Raw genomic sequence first — 14,815 nt, 5'->3', positions numbered from 1 at the left:
AATAATAGAAAATACAAGATGAAGAGAGTAACCATTTCCTTGCTGAGGCGGGATTAAAAGGAACATTAAAATATAGAAAAGAAAATAGCAATATCAGGAGGCAAAATTAAAGACCATCCAAATTACCTGAAACATCATTAGCCAGTGTCAAGCCATGGAGATTCCTAAAGATTGTTTTAATTCTGCACATCACCTCAAGACAAAATTATGCTTTAAAATATTTTTTTTTTATATATACCTGATCACCAAACCACGTCTTTTCATGGTTTGTTATATCTCGGCTGCACCATTTCATCAGATGCAAGGATCGACAATGAGATAGACAACAGACTCGCCAAGGCAAATAGCGCCTTTGGAAGACCACACAAAAGACAACCAACTGAAAAACCTCACAAAGATAAGCGTATACAGAGCCGTTGTCATACCCACACTCCTGTTCGGCTCCGAATCATGGGTCCTCTACCGGCACCACCTACGGCTCCTAGAACGCTTCCACCAGCGTTGTCTCCGCTCCATCCTCAACATCCATTGGAGCGCTTACATCCCTAACGTCGAAGTACTCGAGATGGCAGAGGTCGACAGCATCGAGTCCACGCTGCTGAAGATCCAGCTGCGCTGGATGGGTCACGTCTCCAGAATGGAGGACCATCGCCTTCCCAAGATCGTGTTATATGGCGAGCTCTCCACTGGCCACCGTGACAGAGGTGCACCAAAGAAAAGGTACAAGGACTGCCTAAAGAAATCTCTTGGTGCCTGCCACATTGACCACCGCCAGTGGGCTGATAACGCCTCAATCCGTGCATCTTGGCGCCTCACAGTTTGGCGGGCAGCAACCTCCTTTGAAGAAGACCGCAGAGCCCACCTCACTGACAAAAGGCAAAGGAGGAAAAACCCAACACCCAACCCCAACCAACCAATTTTCCCCTGCAACCGCTGCAATCGTGTCTGCCTGTCCTGCATCGGACTTGTCAGCCACAAACGAGCCTGCAGCTGACGTGGACTTTTTACCCCCTCCATAAATCTTCGTCCGCGAAGCCAAGCCAAAGAAGAAAAAAGAAATATGTTATGAATCGTCCTATTAAGCGTAGATGCAGCAGAATATATAATAAACTTTCATACACGTTGACAGGTACTTTGAAGTCACTTCTAGCACTTTAACATGATAACAGAGCATTTTCAATTTATGATTGGCATCTTCACTGGACTCCAAAGATATGGAACCAATTTACTGATTAAACAAAGAACAGTGGCAGCAAATGAGCACAAAGCTCTCTTCTCCAAAAGATTTTCTGAGAAAACACCCATCTACGCTGCTGATTCTTCCATAGAGCAAATCCCTAATCAGAAACGAAAGTCTTTCACTCCAGGAAGGCAGAGAAAAATCAGAGGATGTCACCTTAGGCAGTTCTGTACTCAGTTAGTTACACAAAGCCAACAATTCAGATTATCAGAACCAGAGATTAATACATGGGAGTGGGAAAAGACAACAAAACATGACAAAATTCACAAAGGCAATGAGAAAAAAATATGAAAAGCATAATACACTTCTGGCGGGTATTTTATATTTTATATTATATAAATATGTTTTTAAAGGAAAAAGATTGTGGGGGTTTAATGTAGGTCACTTAAACAAACACTTCACAAAACAGATCTCATTTAAAATGCAAGAGCTTTGCTGAAAGTGAGACATTGAAGCACCAAGTGCCTTTGCAAAGACAATAAAAACTATTTTGGAAATGCTCTGCTAAGGAACTTAAAAAGCAGGCGCAAATGAAAAAGTCCAAGCTCAGAGGTTGATAAGATCTTTCAAAGACTGGGTCTGCAGCACTATGAGGTGCTTTTTGCAAGCAGAGAGAGAGAACTCAGTTGGAGTTCTGCAGTGGCTTTTGGAAGTTGCAGCATGACAAGCTGTTGAAACCCCAGTTTGAAGACAGGTTGTGAGTTCTGACTTCAGCCTGGTGAAAACCCTTGTGGTCCTTACAAGAGGAAATGGCTTACTAGAGTATCTCCTGAAATAAGGGAAACAGAAGGAGCTCTGTGGAGACCTGGAAGAAGAGGTTATCATTTGGAAAACCCTGATGGGAGAAGTTTCTTTGGCAAGACACTGAAGTGACTGATGGAAGTAAATCAGTTTGTGTCCGATGAGCAATGAATCTCTCTCTGAAACCAACTAGAAACTTCCTGAGCGGTGACCAATTACCTTTAAACATCAGAACTTGGTGAAAATTCATAAATATTAAATTCTGTGCAGAGTATAAGAATTGCCAGATACTGGTGAACTTGGAGGAGTGAGAAGTGAGATTGGACTGTGAATCAAAGAACTTTTCTGAACTAGGGGGTAAGTTAACTTAATAGTAACAAGTTAAAGTTTGATCCTGTTTTTATGTTTAAAGAAAATTAAAAGTAACTGGTGTTTAACCATTTGTCTTGGTGAAAATCTATTACTGCTGGGTTTTGGGGTCCTCTGGACCCATTACACACTGAATAAAAAGAGAAACAGACATACAGTGCATAGTCATATAGAAATGGGAAGACAGATCATTTGATAAGCCCCCACAAAATGAGATGGCAAGGTGAGGAACTAGAAAGATAATATAATCTCTAACTTGCCCCTTCTTTAACCACCTCCATCTCACCAACTAGTATTCTGCAGCCCCATTAAATTACTGCTGACTTTGAGAAAACATCCATCAACATAAATTAAGTTTTGAATTTTCAGGAATTCAACACCAAGTTTAAGTAACCAATGTTGGTCAAAGATGGGATGGTCAAACTTCTTAACGTAAGAGCCACATGCGATAAACTTCAGATGTTTTAGAACTGCAATAATCATGCAATTCCAAGCCACGCCCACTAAAACTACCATTATGAGCAATTCCTGTCTCACCCAACATACCATTGTATAGGGAAACTCTATGTAGGAAAACTCCCAGAATTTCCACCCAAAATGTTGATTTTGAGTGATACCATTTGAATAAAGCTTCAATTTGGATCATCCAAAACTGGGTATCAGACATGCAGGAGACAGGGAGACCTGTAAATCTGGGGACAGATTTAATCAAAAGCAGAATAATCAAAAGCTCTGACAGATGCACAACGATCTATATTGATTTAGTCAGCATAAATTGAACCTTCAAAATGGATTTAAACAATGTGTGTAGCCGCGCGCTACTTAAAAGAAACACACACACGCGAGTGCAGTCAGATTAAGCTCTGTGTTTTATTGGGGGTTCAGGTCTGACTTTTATACCTCTCACGTTCTGTAAGGTCCCAACTCATGATGTTTTTACCTTACAGTTCCCAGTGTTTCTCACTTTTTACTGACGTAATGGCCCGCATAACAAAAGCAGGTTTCCCGCACACATGTACCCTCTTGCATGACAATCCCTTCTTCTCTGCGCGCTGTCCCTGTCTGTTGGCTGTGCAGAGGGGCCAGCATCATTTTGCGGTCGCTGGCCCTTAAACTGCCCTTGCCGTTCGTCCGCTGGTTCACTTGCTATGGCCAATGCTACTACGCAGTCTGCTGGCTTTTAGGTGTGCTCGCCACCCGGAGCGCCATTGATTGCTGCATGACCACCCCCCCCACCCCCAAAGAACCGCCAGTATTGTCCTTCATGCCTAGAGGCAGTCTCTGCAGACTTCAGTGGCCTGCATCTTTTGCGTGGAGCTGGTGTGACTTGTCTGGGCATTCCAGGTCCAGGTGTGCCAGCTTTATGCTGCCGTGGTGAAAATCTCTGTCTTGCCTCCACCCTCCAGCTCAAATGTGGCTCCATTGTTTTGTACTCTGCAGTGATGGACGATGCAGACCCATGCGAATGAAAACATACTCTCAGCCCTGTAGGTCCTTGGGTACGTTGGTCCTCGCATGTCCGTGCCTGGAAGGTGTAGTCGGGGCCAGGTTGTCAACTCTTCCTCAGCTTGCAGAGGAGAGCTGATGCATCGTCCTGCTGCCTGCCTGTAGACAGGACTAATTCCCCCGGAAGCACCAGTGGAGCTCGTAGAGGAGCTCGGCCAAAGAGGTATTAATATCTTCCTTGGATGCTGTGTGGGTACCCAACAATGCCCATGGTAGCTCGTCCACCCAGTTAGGTCCTTGGAATCTGGTCATGAATGCGGTTTTGAGGTGCCTGTGGAAGTGCTCCACCAGCCCATTTGACCGTGGGTGCTAGGCCCTTGTGTGGTGCAGCTGGGCGACCGACAAGTTGGCGAGGTCAGACCGCAGGCTGGAGGTGAATTGGACCCTTCTATCGGATGTGATGTGGGACAGTAACCAGAACCATGCTACCCAGGACGAGATGAGGGCCACTGGCGCACGAGGTTGTGGATGTGTCTGCCAGCGGGCCTGCTTCCGGCCACATGGTGAAGCGGTTGACCATCATGAACAGGTAGCAGAAATCCTGGGATACTGGCAAGGGTCCTACAATGTCCACATGAATGTGGTTGAACCATCACTCCACAGGCTCGAAGTGCTGAGGTGGGGTCTTGGTATGCCTCTGTACCTTGGTTGTTGGCACTTCGTGCACACCTTCACCAACCGCTAACCTGTTTTTGCGATCCATGCCACACGTATTTGCTGGCCACCAGCCTGACCATGGTCCTGATGGATGGGAGAGCCAGCCCATGGATAGGATTGAAAATCTGTCATCTCCAAGCCACCAGGATGATGGGTCTGACCTGGCCAGTTACCAGTGCTGACTGGAGCTGCAGTCCCGATATGGCAGTCCTATACTGGGGAATCTCCTTGTCGTCTTTCTGCTGCGCCTCCGCCAGCGCTACAAAATCCACTCCCCTTGATAGCACATAGATAATCCATCTGGACAGTGCATCGGACACCACGTTGCCCTTGCCGGAGACATGCATTACATCGAGGTGTATTCTGAGATGCAAGCTGACCAGGGGTCCATGATCTTGGTCAAGATGAAGGTCAAGGGCTTGTTGTCTGTGAAGGCCATAAAAGACTTGCCCTCGAGGAAGTACCTGAATTGGTGAATGGCCAAGTACAGAGCCAGTAGCTCTCTGTCAAACGCACTGTACTTCAGTTCCAGAGACCACAGACGTTTGCTGAAAAAAGCCAGCGGCTGCCAACTGCCCCCAATCGCCATTCCTGAGGCATCCACCGTCAGGGCCGTTGGAGGGTCTGCCCTGAAATATACCAGAAGAGCGGCGCCTGTCAGGGCTTCCTTGGCCTTCACGAAGGCCTCCGCTGACTCCTCGTCCCATGTGATGTCCTTCACCTTGCCTACCATCTGTGATAGAAGTTGATCATCCCCACAAACTCCTGAAGTGCCCTGGTCATGCTGGGCCTAGGAAACCTCCGGATGGCCTCCATCTTGCTGGGTAGCATTGTGGCTCTTTCCCTGGTTATCCTATGGCCCAGGAAGTCAATAGCCTCCAGCCAGAACTGGCATATGGCTGGGTTGATCATCAGTCTGAACTTGTTCATTTGGATGTAGAAGTTGTGGAAGTGCATTGAGCATTTTTGTCGGTTCCTGCTTGCCATGAGCATGTCGTCCAGGTAGATGAAGGTGCCATCCAAGTCACAGCCCACCTCGTCCATTAGCCGCTGAAAGGTCTGTGTGGTGTTCTTCAACCCAAACGGCATTCACAGGAATTCGAACGGGGTGATGATGGCGGTCTTGGGGATATCATCTGGGTGATATTCCCGCACGAGGTCCACTTTGGAAAAGATCTTCATCCCATGCAGGTTTGCGGGAACGTCCAGGGTGTGCAGCATGGGGTATTGATCTGGCATTGTAGCCTTGGGCACTATATGCAGGGGAAGTGCCCATATGCTGTCTGACCACTGTACGACGCCGAGCTCTTCCATTTTCTTGAATTCCTCCTTCACCAGTTGGAGCGTCTCCAGAGGGAGGTGACTTGCTCGTGTGTGGAACAGTGAGCCCTGGGTCATGGTGCTGTACTCCATGGGGGGCATCGCCTTGGTGAATTGGGGGAGTGAGCACCGCTGGGAACTCAGCCAGGTCCTTGGCGTATTCGTCTGTGGATTGCTGCATGGAGTCCAGGTGGAGTGCTGGAAGTTTGACATCTTTGAGGGGGACTGTTTGGAAAATCTTGGCATGAACCAGTATCTGACCCTTGAGATCCATGAGCAGGCTATGGGCGTTAAAGAATTCTGCCCCGAGGAGCGGCTATTCCACTGCAGCCAGTGTGAACACCATAAGAAAAGCTTCCTCCCAACTGCAGTTGGACCTTGCAGGTACCACAAGTCCAGATCATGCTGTTGTTGACAGCCCTCAGTGTGGGGAAGGATTGCTGAACTCTGTTCCTGTGTCCAAGAGGAAATGCTGTCTGGACTGGCGGTCCCAAACATTCAGGAGGCTATCTTGTTGGCCAGCCATTAGTAATAGCTGGCCTCGGCTTTTCCCTGAAACGTGCATGGCACGTAATGGCCCCTGCACAGGTGGGCCCCAGAACCCCATCTCTGGTGGTAGAAGCACCACTGGTTGTTGGGATCGCTTCCTCCATGGGGCTGCTGTTCCTTCAGCGGGTCTGCATGGGTCTGGCTGCAGATGTCAAGCACTCTCTTTTCTGTTTCCACAGAATGTCCACTCGTGCTGCGACGTTTCGGGGGGGGGGGGGGGGTGGGTTCGCTGAAGTTGGCGTCCACCAGGAGCAATTGGACATCCTTGGGCAGTTGCTCCAGGAATGCCTGCTCAAACATGATGCAGGGTTCATGTTTGCCCAGGAGGCCAGCATTTCATTCTGAGAGCCAGCGATGACCTGTCCCCCAGTCCATCCAGGTAGAGCAGACGTCACCCCTCTCATGCCTTGAAAGCCTGAAGGTCTCAATTAGCAAGTCCTTGAAGGCAGTGTATGCCTTCTAATGGGGGCTCCTGGATGAAGTCGGCCACCCAGCTCGCCGTGCCCTGATCCAGGGCACTCACCACTTGGTAGTACCAGGTGGACTCTGCTGTAATCTGCAGGATCTGAAATTGTGCCTCAGCCTGGTCAAACCAAATGTGTGGCTAATTCATCCTGAAGATCGGCAGCTTGAGAGCGACTGCATGGACTGCTGCCGGCTGGCTCATTGTTGGGTTTAGATGCCGTTTAAACCATCAGGGTCACTAATTGTAGCCGCATGCTACTCGAAAGAAAGACACATGTAAGTGCAGTCAGGTTAAGCTCTGTATTTTATTGGAGGCTCAGGCCCGACTTTTATACCTCTCGCATTCCCGCCGTTTCTCCCTTTTTACTAATGCAACGGCCCACATAACAAAAGCGGGTTTTCTGCACGTGGGTACCATCTTGCGTAACAATCTCTTCTTCCCCACGTGCTGTCCCTGTCTGTTGGCTGTGTAGCGGGACCAGTGCCATTTGGAGTCGCTGGACATTTCAAAGTGCATTTGACCCAATAAGTTATTTCTGAGTATTGCCACTGCTGTAATGTTAGAAAAGTAACTTGCAACTTGCAGACAGTAAGATCCCATAAAGCAGTGTAATAATTTACAATTAATCAGTTTTTGATTGTGTTAAAACAAATCATAACATTTATTTGTAGGTCCGTAGTTTTAGGCAATTCAAATAGAGTGAGCAATCAAAATCTGGCACAAAATATTTATTTCACAAAAATCATACTTGTAAGAAAAAAGTTGGTCTGAAATGGAAATAGTTATCTGAAATTCCTTAATTCAACCAACTCAAAGAAGCAATTTATATTTCTCTTACTATTTACAGTTGTATTTTTAAATAAACTTTGAGCATTATTGTTAACACTCAAAAAAACAAATTTCTATTCAGGTTAACAGGCTATTTTCCTGCTTCTAATTATTTGTTCAACATGCTCATAGTTCAGATTTATTGTCATAGCACATATGTGACACCACATGCACCCCGGAGATTCTTTACTTGGGGGCCAGGTAGAATTTCTACTTACTGGTAAAGCAAAAAAAAACTGTACTCGAGAGAAGACAAGTAAACAAGAAGGAAGTTCAAACAAACTGAGCAATACAGAAAATAAATATTCGTTAATAAATATTGTGCAAAGTTAAGTGTCCTTCAATGAATCTCTGATTGAGTTTGTTGTTTAGGTGTCTACTGGTAGAGGGGTAGCAACTGTTCCTGAACCTGGTGGTACGAGCCATGGCATTGATACCTCTTTCCTGATGGCAGCAGCGAGAAAAGAACTTGTTCTGGGGGGTGTGGATCCTTGATCATCCCTGCTGCTCTTCGTCAGTAAACTTCCATGTAGATCTTCTCAATGGTGGGAGACTTTTGCCTGCGATGTACTGGGCTATGTCCACGATCTTTTGCAGGGCTTTCTGTTCAGAGATATTAATGCCTCTATATGCAGGCCAGCCGGTCAGCACACTTTCCACTACACTTCTCTAGAGGTTTGTCAAGGTTTTCGATATTATACCAAACCTCCACAAACTCCTGAAAAAGTAGAGGCGCTGACATGCTTTTTCACAATGACATTTGTGTGCTTGATCCAAGAAAGGCCTTATGAAATATTGACTCCCAAGGAATTTAAATTTGCTCACCCTCTCCACCTCTGGTCCCTCTAATGATCACTGAAACGTACACCTCTGGTTATCTCCTCTGCAAGTCCACAATCAGCTCTTTGGATTTGGTGACAATGAGTGCGAGGGTGTTGTTAGCACATGATTCAGCCAAGTTTTCAATCTCCCTCCTGTATACTGACTCATCACCCTCTTTTAAACAACCCATTAACCCCGTGAGAAAAATAACTGAATACAGGTGACCTCTATTTTATAGGATGGTAATGCATTCTTAGAAAATAGTCCATATTCTGATTTTCCCTGACGTGAAGCCACGTCATCTGCAGTTGCAGCAAGAAACGCAAGTTGAAAAGAAATCAAATTATGTTATTTTCAATATATATCCTGTGAGAGCAAATATTATTTCATATCTCAAGTTTTTGGGTAATGATTTGTGAATTCTGTAAAGCTGATTTCCTGTAACACCCGCATGCACACACAAAATGCAAAAACAAATTTTGTTAACTTTGTCAAGGATTCAATTTATGTAAAATCGTGAAAGCTATGATTTTCTAGAAAAGCAATTCCTCTGTAAAGTGGGGATTTTTTGTTGATATATTTCATGCTTCTAGATGTAATCTATTCTATGCTTTAAGAAAATTATAAACAATAAAATATACTAATTTCATCTCCTCAGACTTTTTGAGTCTATTCTGTTAACAGTAAAAGGCACATAAAAATCTTAGAAACGAATGCTGCATTATAATAATGTGATGTTAGTGTGCAGAGAAATACAAAACAATAGTATTCTACTGCCACCTATTGACTCAATAATACCTCAAAACAAACATGAATCAAGAAGAATCTCAGCCCGAAAGTACTAAAATGGTACCACTCGAGCAACCATACAACATTTTCTATGATGATGCAATTATTAATTTATAATCGCTATTCTGGCTTAAAGATTTTGTACATCCTGGTGTGCTTCCTATGGCAGTAATGCAATGGCATATACAACAAATACTCAAACTTTAAAGTCTTAGCTTTATATTTTAACAATCATGAATTAAAATCAAATAACTGCCAGTGATCATCAATTTTCAATTGACCTTTTCTTCCTTTTAACATTTTTTCAAACCTACATGCACAATCACATTTAGCACATTTTGTTATGAAAGGGTATTAAACAAAATACTCACTGCCGTATCAATCCAGTTTATTTCTTCTTTGATACAAGGTTCAGAAAATCTGAATGCAGGGTCATTTTCTTGGGGAAATTTGGTCTCAACACAAGAATTTTGTGATTGCCCTGGGTGATTATCATCATTCCTTGTCTGAACAGATTCCCAGTTGAAGTCTACACATGGAACACAAATCTGGGGTTTATTTAATGATAGTACAAAGATTTCAGATTTATTATCAGAGTACGTACATGACATCACATACAATCGAGATTCCTTTTTCCTGCAGGCATGGCAGAATTACCACTAATTGGTAGTGCAAAAAATAAGCTGTACACAGCGTAAAACATGTAAACAAGCAAAGAACGTAAACGGTTCTTTTGGAACGTTAACAGTAAACTCACATTTTTTTTGTTTTCCTTTTGCAAAACTTCTCTGAACATTATGGCTGTTTTTAACCATGTAACCATATAACCACTTACAGCACAGAACAGGCCAGTTCGGCCCTACTAGTCCATGCCATAGCAAATCCCGACCCTCCTAGTCCCACTGACCAGCACCCGGTCCATACCCCTCCAGTCCTCTCCTCTCCATGTAACTATCTAGTCTTTCCTTAAATGTAACCAATGATCCCACCTCAAATACGTCTGTCGGAAGCTCATTCCACATCCCTACCACCTTTTGCGTAAAGAAATTTCCCCTCATGTTCCCTTTATAATTTTCCCCCTTCAATCTTAAACCATGCCCTCTAGTTTGAATCTCCTCCTTTCTTAATTGAAAAAGCCTATCCACATTTACTCTGTCTGTCCCTTTAAAAATCTTAAACACCTCTATCAAGTCCCCTCTCAATCTTCTACGCTCCAGAGAAAAATCCCTAGTCTGCACAACCTTTCCCTGTAACTCAAACCTTGAAATCCTGTCAATATTCTCGTGAACCTTCTATGTACTCTCTCTATTTTGTTTATATCTTTCCTATAACTTGGTGACAAAAACTGTACACAGTACTCCAAATTTGGCCTCACCAATGCCTTGTACAATTTCATCATAACCTCCCTACTCTTGAATTCAATACTCCGATTTATGAAGGCCAACATTCCAAATGCCTTCTTCACCACACCATCTACCTGAGTATCAGCCTTGAGGGTACTATTTACCACAACTCCTAAATCCCTTTGTTGCTCTGCACATCTCAATAGCCTACCATTTAATACATATGACCTATTTAGATTTGCCTTTCCAAAATGTAACACCTCACACTTATCTGTATTAAATTCCATCAGCCATTTCTCAGCCCACACCTCCAGCCTTCCTAAATCACCTTTTAATCTACGGTAATCTTCCTCACTGTCCACAACATCACCAACCTTTGTATCATCCGAAAACTTGCTTATCCAATTTTTAAATCACATCTTTGGTAACATTCTACTCTTTACCACCAGGTAGTGCACAGGATTAGCACTGCCCATTCCACCCCCCCCCCACCACCTTAGCATTTAACCTTTACTCTGCACTCTGTGGACATTATATTAGACATCCAAGAATTTGAAGAACTGTATCAGCACTTGGAATACCAAAGTATGTTTACAATGAGAAAATAGTTTACAATGAGCCATTCTGTATGACGTTTTATATATTTAATACTGTAACACTTTAATTCATTTCTATTTGGGAATTTACATTCATTTGTTCTTTAAAAAGATTACATATCATTCAACAGTCAATTCTATATCATGGCATGGCATGGTCCATCAGCAAGTATGACTGGACAACTGAACAACAAAACGGAATGTGAAGAATTCAAGTGGTTTGCATTGTTACAAACGTTTTATGATTTCAACCATAGCAGCACTAAAACTAATTCCTTCAAAGTGGTTCACACCCAAAACATTGACAGACCATGAATGCAGAGTTCCTCCACCAATTCTTTGCTTGCTTCAGCACTAAAAGTCTACTTTGACAGTTTGAGTCAGAGTAAACAAATGCAAAAATGTAGTGAATGAACAGCACCCTTTCTGAACAATCCACTCAATTTGAGTTTATCAGCTTCAAATCTGTGCAAGTTAAAAGTTGGCATGAGTAGAAATGGCTATGAAACTCTCAGGTCATCATTAATGCTCTTTCCAGAGAGAAAAAGACTCTTCTTCCCTGGTCAACACTACGTACAACTTCAGTCCCAAACTAACTACCCTCTTAAAACTCCTAAAACAATTTGATCCACCAAGTTTTGTTAAACTGGGGAGGAACACCAATCCCTGGTCTTCTTTCAAGAATAAGACATCAAAAAACACATGCACAAAAGTCAATTTATACCCAATCAATGGAATAACAATAAATTGACACACAGATAGCAATAAAAACAAGAGACAGACATTCCCAAATATCACAGGAAAAGCAGATCCCGGAAAAAAAACTGATGAAGATTTTTCTGATGACCTATTTTGAACTTGTTGTCCTTGTCCACACATTACCAATTGAGATTAGGGACTTACAGATGCCAATAATAATCAACCAAGCAGTGTATGCACACATTTCATTTCCATTTTGAACCGTAAACAGATACAGCCAGACATGTTGAATATTTCCACCATATTTGTTTTAATTTAGATTGCCAGTATCTATAAATTTTGGATTCAATTAATGTCTAAATAACTCTATGGGGGGAGAGAGAGAGAGAGAGAGAGAGAGAGAGAGAGAGAGAGAGAGAGAGAGAGAGAGAGAGAGAGAGGGGGAGAGAGAGAGGGGGGGAGAGAGAGAGGGGGGGAGAGAGAGAGGGGGGGAGAGAGAGAGGGGGGGAGAGAGAGAGGGGGGGAGAGAGAGAGGGGGGAAGAGAGAGAGGGGGGGAGAGAGAGAGGGGGGGAGAGAGAGGGGGGGGGAGAGAGAGGGGGGGGGGAGAGAGAGGGGGGGGAGAGAGGGGGGGAGAGAGAGGGGGGGGAGAGAGAGGGGGAGAGAGAGAGAGAGAGAGAGGGGGGGAGAGAGAGGGGGGAGAGAGAGGGGGAGAGAGAGGGGGGGAGAGAGAGGGGGGAGGGAGAGAGAGAGAGAGAGAGAGAGAGAGAGAGAGAGAGAGAGAGAATGTGGTTATTTATTTTTTTCTTCTTCTATACTCTATGGTCTAAATACTGTGCATACTATTCCAATGGAGAATGTTACACTTGCTTCACAAAAGTCAGTACAAAACCACTTACAATTATAATGTTCATCAGGACCCACCAGTGATCTTCTCACTGCTGCTTTCGAGCAGCAGGTACAGAAGCAGATCTTGGTTCAAGAACAGTTTCTTTACAACAGCTGTCAGGCTCTTGAACCTCCCCCTTCTATAATCATGGACTACTTCTTGACCACAAAAAGACTGTCTACACTATTGCCAATTATTTTTATTTGCAGGAGGATTTTTTCATCCTCTATATTTTTAATTATTGTGTCTTAATTCAATTAAGTGTACTATTGTACAGTAGTTGCTTTTTCAGTTGTTTTTTTTTCAATATAGATGTTTGGCTGTAACAAGTATTTTGGTGTCTATGTACATTACATAATATATATAACAGTAAACTCATCACACTACAAGCTGATTCGATCTACTTACTTTGCTTCTTTTTTAAGACTGGATAATTAACTGAGGATGGCTAAGTTTTTTTTACCTGAAGTAAGTGAATGATTCTGAACTGGATCACTGATTTCAGCTTGATTAACATCCACGTTGCCCGATTTTGGCACACAAGATGAAGAGTTACCAACCGCAGCAAATATCACATTGCTTGAATCCCTGGTTCTTGCCTGAAACAAAAGCATTTGAAATTATAAGAACTATTTTCAGAATGTGGCCCCCATTGTGCCTCCTTAAAGATTTCTCAAAAACTTGCTTGCCTATCTGTTTGAATGAACTGATGTATATGGTCAGCCACAAACGAGCCTGCAGCTGACGTGGACTTTTTACCCCCTCCATAAATCTTCGTCCGCGAAGCCAAGCCAAAGAAAGATATGATCATAAACAATTCATGAATTGATAAATGTGCATGATTTCCCAAATGTAACCAAGAGTATATGTTTTATTTATTTAGCAATGAGAAGGGTTTTATTTAATATTACTTTTGAGAATCCTTTTGGGTTTTTTTTTATATATCATATAGTAAGGTAATAAAGGTAAGGGAAAAGGAATGAAGCATCTTGATTTCTCACCTTTTAATCTACGGTAATCTTTAAATGTAACCAATGATCCCGCCTCGACCACATCTGCCGGAAGCTCATTCCACATCCCCACCACCCTCTGCATAAAGAAATTTCCCCTCATGTTCCCTTTATAATTTTCCCCCTTCAATTTTAAACCATGCCCTCTAGTTTAATTGAAAAAGCCTATCCACATTTACTCTGTCTGTCCCTTTTAAAATCTTAAACACCTCTATCAAGTCCCCCCTCAATCTTCTACACTCCAGGATGTGAGCTTCTAATATTTGTTTTGGAGTTGATGGAAAGTACAACAGTGTTGACACAAAATAAAATCAGATCTACACTCTAAATATTAAACCAGAGAACAGCAAGATCTAATTACATTCGACATTCAAATCTAAAGCCTCTTATCATACATTAGCAAACATTAAACCATTGGTGGAAAAAGCAAGATGAGAAAGTGCTAGAATTTTGTTATCGTCAAAGCTTTTATTGGGGGAGAAGAAAAAGAATGCTTAAGCAGTTCAACAGTTGTATAAGCATTGCAATAAATGAAAAGTCAAAGTCTAGGCAAGTTTAAAAAAACTAAAGAATAAACACAGCGCACTTCTGATGTTAAGAAAGGCATTAATGATTATTATATTAAATATCTCAGTGGTCAAATATTGAGTAGCCTATAAAAAAACAATTATAAGTAAAATGGATTATTTTAAATAACATCTTACTTTTGTTACACTTGCAATATTAGACTGGACGCCAAAGGCAGAGTTTGGTTGGACCACTGGATTTTGCTCTATATTAAGAGTTGAAACTGAAAACTTGTCCATCTATTACAAAAATAAATAAATAAATCCGTTATGATACACATTTGTTTTGGTTTAATACTTCTCCCTACAAATTCATCCATGATTCATAGTGCAAAACACTAAATTCAATAGTAGTGTCTTTATTCTAATTCTCTTCTGACATTGAGTTCCAATGAAGGAAAACCTACTGCAATGAAGTGCATTTGGC

General features: G+C 42.8%; 1 protein-coding gene across 1 annotated transcript in view; it reads right to left on the bottom strand.

Annotated features, from left to right (window-relative positions):
* wrn (WRN RecQ like helicase) overlaps positions 1 to 14,815 on the bottom strand; it is a 286,387-nt gene that overhangs the window by 24,552 nt on the left and 247,020 nt on the right. The window contains exons 51-53 of the mRNA XM_069925810.1: positions 14,527 to 14,628; positions 13,276 to 13,411; positions 9,659 to 9,816 (exon numbers count right to left, since the gene is read on the bottom strand). Coding sequence (XP_069781911.1) covers positions 9,659 to 9,816; positions 13,276 to 13,411; positions 14,527 to 14,628 — 396 coding nt within the window. The remainder of the gene's footprint in view (positions 1 to 9,658; positions 9,817 to 13,275; positions 13,412 to 14,526; positions 14,629 to 14,815) is intronic.

Source organism: Narcine bancroftii, chromosome 3 (genome assembly GCF_036971445.1).
Source record: "Narcine bancroftii isolate sNarBan1 chromosome 3, sNarBan1.hap1, whole genome shotgun sequence".
Taxonomy (NCBI): Eukaryota; Metazoa; Chordata; class Chondrichthyes; order Torpediniformes; family Narcinidae; genus Narcine; species Narcine bancroftii.
This window is presented reverse-complemented; position numbering and strand designations above follow the sequence as displayed.